The following is a 17034-nucleotide window of genomic DNA, read 5'->3' on the forward strand; positions in this document are numbered from 1 at the left end:
AATCACCATGTTCCCATTGTGTCGCTTTTGATATTTTGAAGTGAAGTGCGCGAGTTGTGAATGAGAGTGAAAGACAACCGTCATTTTTCAATGTATAATTTATATTTTAACAACATACTTAACAATTATATTATAGAGGTATATTTTATCTGCTTTTTATTCCCTACTACACATGATGAATACACGCAGGTATATTCATTCTTGTCAACACATCCCGTCACATCCTTCAATTCATAAACATACGTCCAATTAGATATTAACATTACTAAGTTGTATTCATTATTTCTGAAATTATTAGACAAATAAAACAGTTACGAAGGCAGAAGAATTACGTAAAATCACGATTAGTACGCAAACTTGTTATTTCTCTTCCCAACACTTCCATTTTTCACACACGTCTTCGTCAAAGACGGCAATAAAGGGCAAAAGAAAGAAATGCATAGTGTTTTTCCTCTTGCCTCCGCAAGGAATTGTTAAAGTACTTTTGATTTCACTTTTCCTCTTCTCTGTTTATAAATGTTTCCTGATTTTGATGTTATGCTTTGCAATTATTTCATAAGACCTGCAAACTTGCTAACTGGAAGTGGCTTGTTATCTGGGAGAAACACTTGCAGCTATAGATCAGAAAAGCGTTAATCCACCTTACTATTTATGTGAGTTTCATCTCTCGTGGTTGAGTTTTCCTATTTCATTCACATTTTTCGCATCGTCCCACGTAAAAAAAGAAATATAATACAATGCATTATGACTAAACTGAGCTAGCAATATTAATTATAAAATATACATCTTTACATCCTTTCATCCATATGCAGATATATATAAATTCTATTTAAATATTTCATGTATATATAATTTATATACAACTCTTCTCATTTATACAATCCAATCTTTTCATGTCGTACTTCTCAAGTCATTCTTTCGTTCCACTTAAAATAATGCAAAGAAGAAAACATCTCTATAAGCTGATTACAAGTGCTGTTAAGAGCTAAAAGCTGAGAGCACTACATTTTTTTTTAAATTGCTTCAATTGTATCTTACTCAATTTTCTGATTGACCGATAGGAATAATTCCCTCTACTTTAAGTATTCTAACCACCAGCAGTCAAATACACCTTTACATCTCGTGAAATACTCTCATGCGATGTGTGATTTTCAAGGGCTTTTTCTTTCTTATACATCTCGATTCCAATTAATTGCACATTAATCAAGATGATACCTAAAATAAAAATCAATCTTATAACTCAAAATATACAAATGTGACAAAGACAGAAGAATTTCACTATTAAGAGATCACAATTATGCAACTTAAGTACAAAATTTCTTCTCTTGTGACTCTTATCTTAAGATTTACGATCTACTCCACAATTAGACTTTTTCTTGCGTAATATCTTGGAATGCTTCTCTAGTTATCCATAGGCTCTCTCTTTCTCTCTCTCTCCCTTTCTCAGTTTCTGACTAAATGCATTCTAATTTTTTTAGCTCAAGAAACAGATTCACATTATCATTCAGCGTTTAAATTTGACAATTGCTTGATTGCCAAAGGGGAAAATATTGCTTCACCCTTTCTTGCTTATGCACCTTCGTAACATTTCAGCTTGGTTATCGATAAACAATGCCCTAAAATGCCTATATTAGAATTTGTATTGTACACTGGTAAATAAAAATGGAGAAAATTTCATTATTCTACAGATTCCACAAATCCAGAGTCAATTTAAGATCCTATTTTCCCCGTATTATTATAACAAATTGCAGTGGAAATGATTCCATCAGTTAGAATTGATAAAACTCTATTAAACGGCTTTTTTAACGGCTCTATGAAACTACTGTGAAAAGCGTGAAAATGACAAAAATCACAGGAAATTGTTACATCCTTATATATATTATGTTAATCTCCGATGTCAGATGCATTTTTCGAAAGCTGTGCACTTACAAAAGCTCAGCCCATAATTCAAGCATATCCTGTTCTTATTGATTCTAGAATTGAATAATTTTCTCCATTAATTTTCACCAGCGTTCATAAAATAAATTCCAAATAAAATTACTTGCACTGGAGTAAATTCAGACAATAAGGAAGAAAGTTAATCTATACTGTTAAGTATAATGCTTTGCGGAATATCTTGATCGCATATTCTCTTTGATATCTTGTGCACTAAAAGTTTGGAATATTGTGCTATTTCAATGCTTCATTCTATATACACAAATCTGCCCTAAGAATCTACTTTAGATACTGATATGACTCGGAATATCGGGTTTTCGCCCACGGTGGAGGTCTCCCGGTGTGATAAGTACTTTGTTATTGTGGGATCGAAGCGAGGAGTCTATAACTGCACCTGAAATGACTGCGCAGGTGGCTTAGGCGGTGAGATAAAGGGATTGGTGTTGTGTCCTTGATCTGTCTTCACGATCGGTGCCACCCATTCGGCATCGAAGGGATCCGTGTTGCTAGTGAGGGATTTAGCGCGTGCATGGAGTGGTGGTGGTCGTCTAGGTGAAGTAGAGGCAGTTATTGCCACCTGACCAAGCCATTGATCAGGATTGGGAAGTGGCTGAACCGTTTCAATAGGCAGCACTTTTGTGGGTGATGCTGGGATGTCTGCCGGGCGACTGGTTGTGGGCTGAACATAAGCAGTGGGTGATGTGGGCGAAGCCACTGCGGAGCCGCTGGACACCACAGGCGCCGCAGTTGGACTAGTGGGAGCAGAATTGAGCATAAGTGGTGGTGATTTGGTGTCTGTCTTGGGAAAATCGAGATCATCGCTCTTAGCGAGGAAGCTCAATTCTTGACTCATCTCCTGACACAGCTGACTCACAGTATCCAGTCCCATGCTCTGCGGTGACACCTCTGGAATGGGTGACACGGATCTTTGTGACTGTGGCGTAGCGAGATCGAGAAAGGCGCGCTGGCGCTCCGCATTGGACGGAAGGTCATTAATCCGAAGGGACATTTGCCGTTTGAATGGGGATCCATTGCCCAGAGCGCTAAAGCCACGGAAACTCCCCTGACGCTCCAGCATCGACGGCGTGGCGTGAGGGCGCTCAATAGCGAACGGATTGAAGGGCTTCGGCTGTGGAGCTACTGTGGCTGTTGGCGCTGTATTCTCCGCCAAACGCTCAGTCAAGCTCTGCTGTCGGAAAGAGCCACTGCGTGTAAATGTAGAGTTCTTCAGGTCGAACGTCATTGTCACTCCGCACTCCTTGTCCCGTCGCTGTTTCCTTTCCAGGCATACTGCGAAGGCGCATCCCACAGCGTGCGACAAGCGCTCACCAGAATCCTTACTGGCCAGAAATCCATGACACATCCAGCGCCTGGTTGTGCCATCGCGACAAATGTAGCTGAAGCCCCTCTCGTGGTTCCTGTCCGGGGCGCAAAAGCTCACTTTCTCAATTGTCTGATCCACAATTAGGCCCTTCGTCTCGTCATCCACCACACGAAGTCCATCTCCGCTCACATGCAGTAAACCTCGAACAGGACGTCGCCTGGAGTTCTGCTTGAAAAACGATGAGCAAAAGCACAAAGTAAATATCAAATCGTAATTTATGATCGATCTTTTTTCACCCTTAAAACCTTGAGCGCCTCCTCACACACTTGCATTCCTCGGGACTCGTAGACTTCCACACAGCCAAGATATTTCACGGGAAAAGAACATGTTGCAGATCTAACAGCAGACTCATCAGCTTGCCACTGGTGAGGCTTCGAGGATTCCGGTACACGTTCTTTTCGCCGTCTAAACGAATCCCGAAATGATCGTCGCAGACGATCCATTTTCCGCGGAGATTTCTTGCTCTGGCGAATGGAGGCCGATTTCTGTGAATGAAGGAAGTATTTATAGTTTCTGCGTCTCTAGCGAGGATTTCCTAAATAAGCGCATATCCAAAAGCGGACAATTCAGGCGAAAATTCATGCTCAATTTAGCAGCTCCAGAGGGTGTCTTTGGTACATTCTTAGCTCAAAGCTATAAGAAGTTTTTGAGGGTGATTTTTACTGTTTTCATTTATTTATTCGAAAGACAAAACTCTATATACACATGTGAAAGAACCTAAATATGATATTTACTAACACTTTTTCTTTCTTTTACTATTTAGGCACTATACGTAGGTTAATGAATTGAAAAATACGATGAACAGTTGTTGTTGGCGCCAGAAAAATTAATGAATTGTATTAAATCAGAGTTTTTTACGACCAGTTCAATTTGCACGATTTTTCTTGCAAAAGCATCACCTAATAAAAATACAACTTTTTATATTCTTGCAAAAAGTTACTTATCTTCATAACATTCTTGCGCAGATATGAAAAATGTGTCATGTGCATTTCAATGCAACCCATTTCTCAGATTTAAAAAACTGGAAACGATTAGGCGCACCTTCTATCTCACGAATAAAGCCCGTTTAATGATCTTTATGAACAGTATTGACAAGTTGATGATAAATGTACATAGAAATCCTTTGGCAGGCCTGTTGATTTGCATACGATAATAAGGAAGTAATGACTTGTGCGATGTTAAACGAAGACTTGACTCTGGGTGACATGTACATTTGCATGTTTGTTCATGAGATATGCGGATATGTATGTATTTTATTTACACGCTATTTGCAATAAATAGAAAACACAAACCGCATCTCCAAAAGTGCCTCTCGTGAAACCGCCTCTATCCAGTGGTTCGTGATGTGACGACGAGGAGTTTCCCATTGTAGAAAAGTGTCTGTCCCCTCACAATTTACCAATTAACACACTTTTTTCCTCAAACGGAGATTCGCAGCGTCACAGCTAATATTCACGAGATAAGATCACTTTCCTCCCTACTTGAGGTGTGGACAGTCTTTGCAAATTAATGCGATTTCTCCTCAATATGGCACACAGTTTGGCTACATCTCTCTCGGCGCCGATGACAATCACTCAGTAAATGCCTCAAGAGAATTTATTAGATATAGTACTAATTGTGGCAAGTGGCATTATGGCAATGGAAATTAAGTAAAATCTCTCATCGGGTCAAATGCGATTGATTGCAACTGAACTCTCTCTCTCCCTCTCTCTCTCCCTCTCTCTCTCACTCTCTCTTGTTCTGTCTTCAATTGTGCTGCACAATCTCTGCTGGTGGCACTCGGGATTGTAACCCTCTTTATGAGTGCGATTGACCTATTGAGCGCGGGAACATTCCGGAAAGAGTGAATGTGTAAAATGTGTGAATCTCTTTGCATCATTCTACCTGTTCCTGTGTGAAAAAGCAATTTCCTGCATTTCCAGGATATTTCTCATGATCCCTCTCGCAGTGATCACGTCTCGAGAAGAAAGGCAGAGAATTACCTGGTTATTGTCTGACCATCAAAGACTTGTGCATTTGCGCACTGACTTGAGTTTCATCATCTCCCTATGAGTTTCATTTCCCATAATGTTTCACCATTTACCAACGAGGGGACAACAAACCATGGAGAAAAATTATGCTCTTCGACTGAATTTGAATGCACATAGGGATTTCATTTCCAGGGGGAATAAAATTCTCCCATGGATTTAACCGCGTGAGAAGAGGAAGAAGTGTGTGAAGTTTGTCTTTGCAAAGTGGCTCATTCAGCAGGTAAATTGTTAATGTTTTACGGCAATTCAGCTTCCTGGGCCAAAAGATGTTCCATAGTGAGCATTTTCGACCGATCAGAGGAAATTGATGGTTGGGTAGAGGGCAAATGTCTGGCCAGTCTCTTGCATCTGCTGCTTTCCATTTGTTAGTCTTTGCCACAGAGAAACGACAGCAGACTTTTTTCGGAAAAAAAGAAGCAGATGCTGAGTTTAACAACATGTTTCATTCGTCTTTAAATACACGTGGCGACAATGAAAACTCGCATCTCTTTAAAGGAAAAAGAACACCTTCTGCAAAAGATGTTGAGCGTGTGTCATCTGCTTATATACCTTCTCTATAATGATTTAATTCAGCGAGAAAAACAACAGCCACTCATTTTAACTGTTCATTTAAGTACATGTCTCCAAATACGTACAGTTCTATCACTGAGAGAAATTTTATACTCACAAGAGTAGATATCTTATTATATCCAATTAATCCAGCTATACAAATCGCTCAGTGTGTCCATAAAACTGTTCATTCATCGCTTTGTGTTAATAACCCTTTCAGTTTAGAGTTTCTTCTCAGTGTATACATTTGACAATTTTTCCATGGGCTTCAGAACACTCATAAGCAAAGAAGACTTCAACTATACCATTCACACGATCGCGTGGACGTTCGTCATGGTGATTATAGGTGAATGATCTCACACATTCTTTGTGCGACTATAAGAACCAGATTGCCAGTATTTGTACAATTTCCTCAGACAGACATTTTTGCCTCTGCTTACAATATCAACTATCTTCCTGGCATCGACCTTGTGTTGGTTCTCGCGAAATTTGCAAGTATAACAATAGAGAAGTTTTATTCTTTCCCTTCCACATGCGTTTTTTCAGCTCTTGAGTCACCGCGTTTGAAAAATGCTCCAATCATCGGCTAGTAAATAGTCGGAATGAGTAATCTACTTTATCAATCACATTAGCAACTCCACTCAATACGTGATGCAATTGTTGCTATCCTCTTCTGAATGTCTACACAAAAGCCATAAAATTCGGTGTCAGTCTGGCTAATTTCCAGAGCAAATCTGCACATCTCCCTTATCAGTTTTATCACCTGAAAAGATGTGAAAATTCCACGACTATTTACCCGTATAATTGCTAAATTGTATCTGCATTCAGTGTTTCTGTTTATCAACGCACAGCCTTGTGATAATAAAAATGTGTATTTTTACTTAGGATGGAGTTTTCTCAAATTTATCTTCTGTGCGATAAGGCCAGCCACAAATTAAAGACAATTTCACACCGCAAACAATTCCTTGAATACATAAATTGCTGTACAATTTGGAGGTGCAGTAAATTTTCTTCGGCACTGTTTTTCTTTTCAGTGAAATGTTCGCCCTTGAATATTGGGGATATTACTCGGCCCAAAAACACCTTTTCTCGCACAATCGAGCATATAGCACAATTAAACGGATGTGACGATGGAGCACATGTCGCTGATAAATCTAAAATTAGTGCGAATTCTTGAGAAATGCTCTGTGTGCATGTGAAAAACCGCACGTTTGCTAATATTTCTTTCCCTTTCATTTTTAGTCAATCGATGGGAATGAGAAGAAAAAGTGGGCTTGATGACCTTGCTGAGGTGCCTGACACCGTCTTCTAGGTGATAATTCTTCCTCCGCGAAGAGGCAAAGAGACAAGAGAAAACAGGAACATTTTATTGGACTGCACATTACCTGGCAACGTGTGCAAGTTTCATGATGTCAAAGGAAATTTCTCTGTGGAGAAGACGATGATCTTACGTCAATAACGAAAATACCACAAACCGGTTTAACAGTTCCTACAGAGAAAATCACATACAAGGCGTCAGATCAGCGCTCCTAAGTCATATCATAAACACATTGCAGTGAGAAGTATATAACTTAAACCAGAAGGCTTTTTAATTCACATATCAAAAGCAATAAATGAATTCAAAATTTGTTTACACACAGTTTTTGTCGATTTCTTTCAGAATTTAAAAGTATAAAAAGAAACACGAATTTTGCCAAAATCCCCAAGAGTTGTTCTTGTGTTTCATTGATGTATATGAAATAAAGACGATTCAATGATTGGACTATGTATGGAATTGAGCCCCGCCCACTTAAATACTCCACCTATTTGCCTTAAATTTAGACTTGTTTCGTTATAAACTATAACCGTGACCATTCTTCAATCAAGAATCTCTTACACTCTCAAGAATCAATTTTGAATGGGGTTTTAAACCCAAAAATTAAGTTTTTTTTGTTGTTTTCTAAATATTTCAATCCTCAAATTCGCATTATATTTTCATCACGTCATCAAAAAGAAGATATAAACAAAATAACTCCCGAGTCATGTGACTTTCACGCATGAGTGTTAGTGAATTTTCCATAATTATTTCTTCATTAGCGCCAGACAAAAATCTATGAATGGGCGATAAAATTCAGTAGGGTGAATTTCTTGAGGTCCACCGGTCAGAAATTTCGAGATGTGCCAGAGTGAGAGAGAGAGTGCGAAATACCTGTTAAGCATTTGGAATAACACGTCAAATTGCAAAACTCAGGTAAGAGTTGCGCAAAACCTCAAGTTTGCAACTACGAGCTGCACTTTTAGCGACTTTTGCCGTGTAATCCAGTTGTGATAGTCATGCACAAAGTACTGCTCGTAAACATGGATCATCGATTAGGCGAAAAAATCCCCGTGATTTAGATGAAATCACGTTTTTTCATAGACTAATCCTAAGTTTTTAGCTATGCTCCTGAGTCACCATATTGAATGTCTTTTGGGGCGTTTTGGATACACGTTCGTCTCTTCCACTCTTTATTCTCTTGCTGCTTGATCAGTGTGAGAGATGCCTTTTCATTTTCTCAACCACACACACTTTTGCACTGAATCATGGATTTTTACACTTTTAGCCCATCTAGCAGTGGATTTTTTTTGCAGAAAAACAAGATACTTATTCCTCAAGCGTGAGGAAAAATGCCACGGATGAGGAGAAAAGTTGCTAGACACCACTTAGATTTGGAATGTGGTGGAAAATTTAGTGAATTTCAGGATCTTTTGCAAAATGCCGCGTGCCACTTTACTCACAAAAGCACTCTTTTCTCATAAAACGGGTCTAGAACTTGTGCACAAATCACTTCTTAGGGAATTTGCTGAGATGTCCACAGACTTTGTGGAGGTCTCTTGGAAACAGGACGGGGAAAAGAAGAAGAAAAAGCGTTTTGGGGAATTTTCAACGCGACCGAGGCCAAGAGACCCGTAAACCAGTAACGGTTGCCGCCGAACAACTGAAATTCTCACTCTTTCGTACACACCCGACAAACATACAATGCGATCAGCAACTACATCACCTCAAGACTCACACTGCGGCTTTTCCTCATTTGCCGATCGTCGATATGATCTAGAGAAGGGACCGATAATAAATAGCAGGTCAGAATTCGCTAAATTGTCACAAATTTTCCAATCTTTGAAGAGAAAACTGATTTTCAGTGAAAAAAACTGATCTTTTATTCATATCTTGCGTATGATGATGTCAGTGATGTCATTTCCAGTGCGCATGTGTCAGTGACTTGTGAGGTAGATAAATAAAATTCAACAGTCTTCTCAACACATCCACACAAGACTGCCTAAGAAGGATAACGCATTTTGTGTTAATCCCTCCAAAAATCCCAATAGCAGTAAAGAGAACATCTCGAAAAATTCGCATTCCAGTGGCATCAAATATGTACATTTCATACCATGATCAGCATTCGGGAGGAATTGGCATGTGAAAGAGATACGATATGACACAACGGCCAACACACTCAAGCCAACAGTCGCAACAATTCACCGAGAAAACTTAACGTAATTTCCCACAGTCAGCAAAATACATACTCTTCTCCCTATGTAGACACGCCATATGCGGAGTGAGAGAGTCAAACGTATGTAATGCCACGGCTGTACATAAGAAACTCCATTGAAATTCACACACCCATTGAGAAGGAACGATATTTGTATGGGAATACCTCTCATACTCATTTTCATCTTTGAAAATATTGCTCACCACCTTTGCATTACTCATCAAAAGCGGGCCCCCAATAGCTCTTGCGAAGCGATTAATGCAATTCTCACGTACTTGATATGATTTGGCAAGGTTTAGCACATCAAATGCAACTTCTGAGGCACCCTGTGATGTAATCGTAAGTGAAGACAATCATTTCCCGGCGTGCAGACTACTTTAACTTCAAACACAGGTAAGCCTCGACGAACAAGCTGAGAACGCTCATATGACAAACACAAAGTGCCTGTGAATCTTGGAAAAAATACACATCAAGTAACTAACATCCTTAGACGAAGCACATTATTTCAGTTTGACTGTATTTATTAATAACTTTAGTCTAGTCAGAAGAACGCCTAAAAGAAATTTTTACCAATCTCCTTAAATACTTAGACCAATAACACTAAATTATCACTATGATTATCAATACCTAAGTCAGTTTTTGAACTCTTCTGAAATACATTTAGTAAATGAATTGTTTATCCGCAAGCAGTATAATTATGGTACAGGAATTAACAAGTTAATCACTCTGACCAAACCAAAACTACTGAAATATATTATAAATTATAATCCATTTGTCAATTTAATTAGGTATGGAAAAAAATCTTCCAATATTTTGCTCTTCTACTGATTATTCGCTTCAGATTTGGTTGCACGAAAGGTCAACAAACGATTAATTGCGATTTAAATAGGATCGATAAATCGTTAATTAACGCGGTTTTTCTGACGTCAACACGCTCATGTGATGTTCTATATTTGTATAATTTCTAGAAACCAAGGTCAACGCTAGGATTTCTGTAAAAAACAACATCTCTGTTTAGCTTAGGATCACCCAGAAAAAGAAAGGGTAAATAGAAACTCAAACACTCCTTCACACAATCTGAGAAAGCGTGTTGCGTAATACCTCAAAGTTTAAGTTGAGGGTGGAAAAAAGCAGCTTTTCGTCACGATTTCTTGCCAACCCGAGGTCAGGCTTTTCACAGTCTCTCGCGTCTGTGGGTTGTTTCTCATTACTTTTTGCACCATAGCTTTGATGCATTACGTTCTGCCTTATTTGACACAGTAAAATGTGCGCTTTTGTATCGCACTTTAGCACCTATTCAGCATGAGAGATGATTTCGCAAGTGAGATTTTTGTGAAGTTTATGTGTTGTGCAATACATTTCGGAGGCGTGCAGATGAATAGTCGCTATGCATTGTTGGCTGCTGAGGAAGAATTTTATAGAAAGCATTGCGATTTGGGTGAATCACAAAATGATGATGAAGTGGCGAGTAATTGAACGGCAATCAGAAGGGTCAGGTTCGTGTGTGACTAGAATTGACACAGGAGTTAAGAGGACAATTAGCAACTTACCTTTCCACTTGCAACAGGAAATGACGTGCGGGTGAAGTTGAGGGAGTGAATTTGCACTTTGATCACCACATGCCTTCACGGCTGTGCTTCATTGTTCACTGGCTGAATCAGAGGATCGATTTTTCCAAGAGGAGAGTCCTTCAATTCTCAGCAAATCTCCGTCCTTGCTGCCCAGTGTATGCACTTTGGGAAAGCTCTGTTGAAAATTTTCCTCAGAGCAAAGCCACAACCACACTTTCAGTATATATCACACACCCTTTCAACTCACTGAGGAGATTTATGCGGACAAATAACTCGAGATTCCATCACTGAATATCTTTTAACAGAAGCACTGCACATAGAAACACGAATAGGGCCATTATCTTGGACCTTTTGCCACCTTTTCGCCCCCTAATCAGGGCCACAATTTGATGAGCGCTCGGAGCTGAACGCCGTCCATATCTCCAATCGAACTCAGGTTGAGCTATAAAACTTTTTACAGCGGAATTCCCAACAGCACTCTCTCACTCCTGTCACTCTCCAATGCACACCAGCTCGTCTCACTTCCTCCTCCAAAGCCGCTGGTCGTGGCGTCTTGCTCGCGAGGAAAGTCAGTAAAGCACGGGAGAGGTAGGTAACAGTGCTCGAAGAGCGCAAGCCCATGCATAGGGTGCTTCTGAAGGGAAATCCGCGAAAAGCAAATGAGAAAATGTTAGTGAAACCACTGGGCGAGAGCCAGAATCAGAAATCTCACATGCGGAATGCTTTTCCTTATGTTCTGACTATTTATTAACCCATAACTTGCCAAATTTGTGCTAATTGATGCAATTTAGAACGGCAACAACTCCTATATTCTGTGAAACATGTAAGGGACGGGGCTTCTGATGGGGTGTGGTTTAAAATACTATTTCATAGGATCAACTGGGAATGTGATAGATAAGTCCCAGTGTTTAGAATTATCTTCTGTTCTTGGAAATTGGACGGCTTTATGTTTCTATGGAAACCTTACAACACAATAACATCTTGGTCATTGAATTTGAGAAAATGAGTGATATTCAGAGAGAAACTCTTCAAGAGATTACTATCAAATTGGCTGAAGATCAGCTGAGGAGTCAAACTACACTCATTGGTCCAAGAGAGAGGACAACATTCATCCTAGGGAGCAAGAATGTCGTGAGTATCTACTAAAATGTTGCATATAGTATGTAATGAGACATTTATCTGCTTTTTCAGGGAAAATCTTCAATCATTAATCGATATCTTGACCGGGATGAGAGCCCCAAAGCTACTTTAGCTCTGGAATACTCTTACGGAAGACGCTCGAGTCCTGGCCAAGGAATCCAGAAACAAGTTTGCCACGTTTGGGAATTGGGAACTGTCGTCAATTCCGAACATCTTTTGAGCATCCCTTTCAGATCACACGACATCGAGCACGTGTCCGTGATTATTGTGATGGATCTCTCAAGACCTGAGGCTCTCTGGAATGACTTACAGTCAGTAGTTTTGGGACTGAAAAGTGCCTTTGGAGACTCCGTGACACGAGATAGAGCCAAAGAACTGAAGACTCTCAGAGAAGTGGATCACAAAGATGCGAGCACTCTGGATTTATTCCCTGTGCCGGTGTTTATCATCGGCGGGAAATATGATATGTTCCAGGATAAGGATCCAGAGATCAAAAAACAAGTCTGTCGATGCTTGAGAGCAACGGCTCATCTTATAGGAGCATCGCTGTTCTTCTATTCCATGCACAACAGTGCAATGGGTAAAACTCTGAGGGACATTCTAAACCGCTGTGGCTTCGGAAGTCCTGCAAATCCGATCAGGAATTTCATGGTAGATTACAATGGCCCACTGTCCGTGAGCTTTGAACAGGATTCATGGGATGCCATCGGTATTCCGCCAAAGAGTTTGGAAGCAATTGGATCGCTTTATTGCAGTGCCATTCCACAGGAGGACAACAGCGTGCCGCCTCTTCCTCCAGATCCAGTGAAGGATGCCGATTTCAGGGAACCAATTATTGATGAATTGAGAGCTCAAAGAGATGAGGAATTCCAGACGCTTCTTAAGCATTCGGATCTGACTGGGATGTTTGAAAAAATCGTCTGATTTTCACACGCAGAATGTGTCTTGGATGAGCTGGCTTTTTGTTTCCTATTTTGGCAGTAAAAAAATATAGCTAAAAATCATTATTAAAAGTGCATACTTTTCCAAATTGGCCTGTCATGCAAGACTACCTATTCAGTTCATTTTTATTATAATTGAATGATTGGCAATTAATATGTATTATCTAATTTATTTACACAATAAGCTATCATCAAATAAATATACAGCAACTCCTATTGCACCTAATTTTAAAGACAGTTTATAACATTATTCACAAGAGCTTCACCACTACGACTTCCGGTTGTGAAAGTGTGAATATAAAGGAAAAGTAAAGACAAAAATAAAGACAATAATAATTGAGGAATGTCACCAAGTATGGAGATTGATCACTTGATCCAGATATCGTTCAGAGTTTCATCCAGGAGTTCCTCCGGTGGCAGCGCCTTGAGACTCCTCAGCGTCTGCATGTAGAAAGTCAGTTCCGATGTCACGCTTCCGTGTTGTGGTCCACCGTTGTTCACAATATTGTGCTTCGCGATCTGTTCTCGCAGCTTGTCTTTGAAGTTCTTGTGCACAATTCTGTACACACTGTGAACTTGAACGTCCGGAAGGATGGGCGCAATTGCCTCGTGAAGCTTCACAAAGTGCCGCGAGAGATTGCGAAATGCCTGAGAAGGAACTGGAGGCCTGGCATCCCAGTTACTCATCTGACTGTCCACCATTGTGCACACAATAGACATCACCTTGTTCTCCACTTCCTTAATATGGCTCACAAAGTCTTTCTCCACCGTGTCATAGCCCGCCACAATGGCACCGTTCGCTTCCAGACGCTGGAAGTGTGCTTTGACATGTGGCAGTAGCCAGAGAACTAGCTGCAGAGCTCTGGACACAAGTGCAAGGTTCGCACTGGTGATAGTCTTTAATCCAGCCACATGCAGAGCACCAGCGCCCAAGACTAGCTGACAACAGCGCGAATTAAAGATTCTGAGCAAGTCCACTACACTCCGCGACAGCTGGGCAGCAATCAGAGGCAATTGCTGAGCACATCGACAGTATTCGCTAACGATTTGCACGAGCAGCAGTGCCGCCCCAACGAGGGCGAACGGCTCACCATCAACAAGAAGCACAGCCGATGGCGGAGAAGACATTCCCTCTTCACGAGTCCACTCAAACTCCCCTCGGCCGATGTGTTCCACCATCCATTGAAACTCTGCCGGCACTTCTGCCTGCTTCCAACGCTCGCTGTCCAGCAGCAGAGCCAACTTAGATTTCCTCTCGGCATGAAACTTATTAGCAAATCTCGTGCCTTGATTAGTCACGGCTGCCCTCAAAGCCACACTCTGCCCGCCACAGATTGCCTCACATCCGCCACTGAAATCCGCCACAATTCCACTAAGTCTGGAGATGTCCTCAGCCGTGACGGAACTCTTCTCCAGACTCTCATTCGACACGAGAGTGGCACAGCGCTCGTGGCAGTAGTTAGAAATAGTCTTTAGCAAGTCCTGCAATCGCTGCTGCACCGCCCGATGATCAGCTGGCGAGAGAAAGGCCTCAGAGTCCATCAAGGCAGTCACATCCACTTTTCCCGCGCTCGCATCCGCCGTCTGAAGCATCACATCATGCACCGCCTTCACGCGTTTCAGTAGTCTCACCAGCGTGCCCGTGGCCGTCTCCAAGAGCAGAATCCAGTCAGTCAGAGAGAGACTCTGTGCCTCCTCACCAGCACCTGTGAGACAGACCTCCTGATCTCCAGTGGCAATCACCTCGATCATGAGTTGCTTCACGATCGCCTTGATGGCCACAATCGCCTCTTCCTTGTACGTGTCCACAAACGAGAAGTTTTTCTTTCGCAGCAACCCTGAGATTATGCACACCAGCTTGTCCTCGTCCAGCACCTTCTCGTCCATTGTGAGCGGTCGATTGAGATCTGCTGTCGAATACTTCTCAAAGTCCGTCGTCAGCATCTTGTCCACTAGTCTCTCCATCTCCGTCAGCTGCGACGGCAGATGCCGAAAGCAGTGAACACCCACTAATTCCTGCGCCACAATCTCCTGTGTCGTCCCGATGAGATCCAGCGCCGCCACATAGTCCTGCGTGCCCAGGAGCAGTTGAATCATGGGCTGCGTCTGATGCACTGTTGCCATCAGACGCAGCTTCTCCAGAACCATCAAGTAATGTGTCCGCGACCGAGCCAATTTCGCGACCAGAAGAGCCTCCCGCACCTGCGAAACAATGCAAAAACAGTTTAAATTCGATAAACATGCTCATAGCGTCCCCATTCTTCCACTTCGCCACACACCGAAGCATAAACACATTTTCTTTCTTATCTTTCGCCTCATTTACCAGAAGATATTCACACCTCTCAATTATACGAAATGAAGTAAGAATTTCACTGTTAAAATACAGAGCGTCTTGCATCACCCGCTATCATATGTGTCTTCATATTTATGATTTTCACAATTTATTTCTGTAGTCAAGACCGTCGTAAAATATTTACTTCAGTATTTCATGTTATTTCATAGCTTTTGAAAAATTATCATTTATCGTAAATGCATAATTTGATTCAGTTACAGTGCAATTTACTCATAATTCACAAAAGTAACTTATTATAGACATTCTTATATCACATGTCCAAGATTTAAGAGTACGTAAACAAAAACTTTGAGAATCTTTTGATGTTTTTACAATACTTAAAGAAAAACATTTGTAGATTTTAAGCCTTGAAGCTAATATAGGTCACTAATATACTCACTTGAGTCTCATCGATGTGGGTTAATTTACTCCTCAATTGTCTAACGTTGGTGATGGCTTGTCTCATTTGGGCGATGATCACGTCCTGGGACGTCATTGCGTGGAAAAAGGCAGACGACTTCTGGCCAACTTGACGCGCAATTTGCACTTCCACAATGTCCAAGTAGTGGGTCAGCTTCTCCTGGAGCAGCCGACAGGATTGGGGTGAGTCCGGACTGTCACCCACACCTGGAAATACCGACGCGAACGTGGCGGGATTGCTCAGCTCCAGATGCGGCTTCATGAAGATCTGCGGAATGTCCTGGAGGTCGTAATCGCTGACCTCATTGCCATTCTGGCCAGAGTGACTAGTTTGGGATGAGGTCAGCTGCTTCTCGAACCGCACATGGCGCTTGTATCGCTTTCCAATCTTCGCCAAGTGGACCTGAAAGTGGTTCCATGTGATGTCCGGAAGGTGGTGTGAAGGCTCAAGTGAAGCGCTAGAGTGCAGGTCCACGAAGATTTCAATCTGCTTGCTGCGGTTGGGATCATTGAGCACAGCCGGCAGATTTTGGGCCGCCGAGAAGACTGACCACTGTTCCGGACCCTTGGCGTCACCTTGGACATGGTATCTGTTCACGTGGCTCTCGTAGTCTCGGTCGCTCACGCCGTCCAGGGGCAGAGAAGCGCACACGCCATTGCTCCCGTACCGGCAAACGAAGGATCCACCTTCCCTAGTGCAGTGCTGATCCCTTAAGTGCCTGGAAAGACATCAGAGGGAATTTTGTATTAAATACACAGCTTTTGCCACGATACTCAGGACTGTGATAACACTGTCTGCTTGCTTATCAACTCCCCTTGAGGAGCCCGTGGAAATCGAGGCTCTAGCACTGGAAGTGATGAAGAAAATTGATCACATATTTTATCAAAGATACTCACTTGACGAACTCTGAAGATGACTTGAAAGCATTCATAGGACAGAAGGAACACGTTTGCCATGCATACTTCACATCCACCGTGATCTGTGGTTTCGCCATTTCATTGTGCACGATAGAAAGCATAAATATTTCAATAAATGTAACTATTTTCACCGAAAATTGCACTTTTCAGCACGCTCATCGTCATTTCTGCCAACGTCTTGACAACCACTATTGACAGATGGTCGGTACGGCAGATTATTTAGGCATGGAATTCCTCCATAAACTTTCCAGCGCACAATCGAAACGATTGAAACAATCGAAATTTTCGATTTATTCATTGCAAAT

The 17034-nt window shown here is 41.5% G+C and overlaps 3 protein-coding genes across 8 annotated transcripts; 1 reads left to right on the forward strand and 2 right to left on the reverse strand.

Moving 5' to 3' along the window:
- Positions 1 to 80: 80 nt before the first annotated feature.
- On the reverse strand, positions 81 to 11667 carry LOC132262013 (protein numb). Of its 6 annotated transcripts, none has more exons than XM_059761122.1 (4): positions 8656 to 8852; positions 4612 to 4904; positions 3556 to 3804; positions 81 to 3487 (listed from the first exon to the last, which is right to left on the reverse strand). In XM_059761122.1, the coding sequence occupies exons 2-4, from the start codon at positions 4684 to 4686 to the stop codon at positions 2318 to 2320; spliced, it is 1494 nt and encodes a 497-aa protein (XP_059617105.1). In that variant the 5' UTR covers positions 4687 to 4904; positions 8656 to 8852; the 3' UTR covers positions 81 to 2317. The 6 variants fall into 6 exon arrangements, with proteins under 6 accessions (XP_059617105.1, XP_059617104.1, XP_059617103.1 ...); XM_059761121.1 differs by having other exon boundaries at positions 8333 to 8852; XM_059761120.1 differs by having other exon boundaries at positions 8147 to 8852.
- A 237-nt stretch (positions 11668 to 11904) lies between these two features.
- On the forward strand, positions 11905 to 13081 carry LOC132261554 (cytoplasmic dynein 2 light intermediate chain 1). Its single transcript, XM_059760408.1, has 2 exons — positions 11905 to 12109; positions 12170 to 13081. Exons 1-2 carry the CDS (start codon positions 11933 to 11935, stop codon positions 13040 to 13042), a joined length of 1050 nt encoding a protein of 349 aa, XP_059616391.1. The 5' UTR covers positions 11905 to 11932; the 3' UTR covers positions 13043 to 13081.
- Positions 13082 to 13413: 332 nt separating this feature from the next.
- Positions 13414 to 16919, reverse strand: LOC132261553 (vacuolar protein sorting-associated protein 54). Its single transcript, XM_059760407.1, has 3 exons — positions 16709 to 16919; positions 15792 to 16530; positions 13414 to 15261 (listed from the first exon to the last, which is right to left on the reverse strand). Exons 1-3 carry the CDS (start codon positions 16828 to 16830, stop codon positions 13426 to 13428), a joined length of 2697 nt encoding a protein of 898 aa, XP_059616390.1. The 5' UTR covers positions 16831 to 16919; the 3' UTR covers positions 13414 to 13425.
- Positions 16920 to 17034: the final 115 nt, after the last annotated feature.

This window comes from Phlebotomus argentipes, unplaced genomic scaffold (genome assembly GCF_947086385.1).
Source record: "Phlebotomus argentipes unplaced genomic scaffold, Phlebotomus argentipes genome assembly contig_15, whole genome shotgun sequence".
Taxonomy (NCBI): domain Eukaryota; kingdom Metazoa; phylum Arthropoda; class Insecta; order Diptera; family Psychodidae; genus Phlebotomus; species Phlebotomus argentipes.

Coding starts and splice junctions, on each gene's coding strand:
- LOC132261554 (XM_059760408.1), top strand. CDS start 11,933: ATGGAAACCTTACAACACAATAACATCTTGGTCATTGAATTTGAGAAA. Junction 12,110..12,169: donor TCCTAGGGAGCAAGAATGTC/GTGAGTATCTAC, acceptor CTGCTTTTTCAG/GGAAAATCTTCAATCATTAA.
- LOC132261553 (XM_059760407.1), bottom strand. CDS start 16,830: ATGCTTTCTATCGTGCACAATGAAATGGCGAAACCACAGATCACGGTG. Junction 16,531..16,708: donor TCATCTTCAGAGTTCGTCAA/GTGAGTATCTTT, acceptor ATGTCTTTCCAG/GCACTTAAGGGATCAGCACT. Junction 15,262..15,791: donor CCCACATCGATGAGACTCAA/GTGAGTATATTA, acceptor ATTGTTTCGCAG/GTGCGGGAGGCTCTTCTGGT.
- LOC132262013 (XM_059761122.1), bottom strand. CDS start 4,686: ATGGGAAACTCCTCGTCGTCACATCACGAACCACTGGATAGAGGCGGT. Junction 3,805..4,611: donor GAGGCACTTTTGGAGATGCG/GTTTGTGTTTTC, acceptor CTTCATTCACAG/AAATCGGCCTCCATTCGCCA. Junction 3,488..3,555: donor AGGCGCTCAAGGTTTTAAGG/GTGAAAAAAGAT, acceptor TCGTTTTTCAAG/CAGAACTCCAGGCGACGTCC.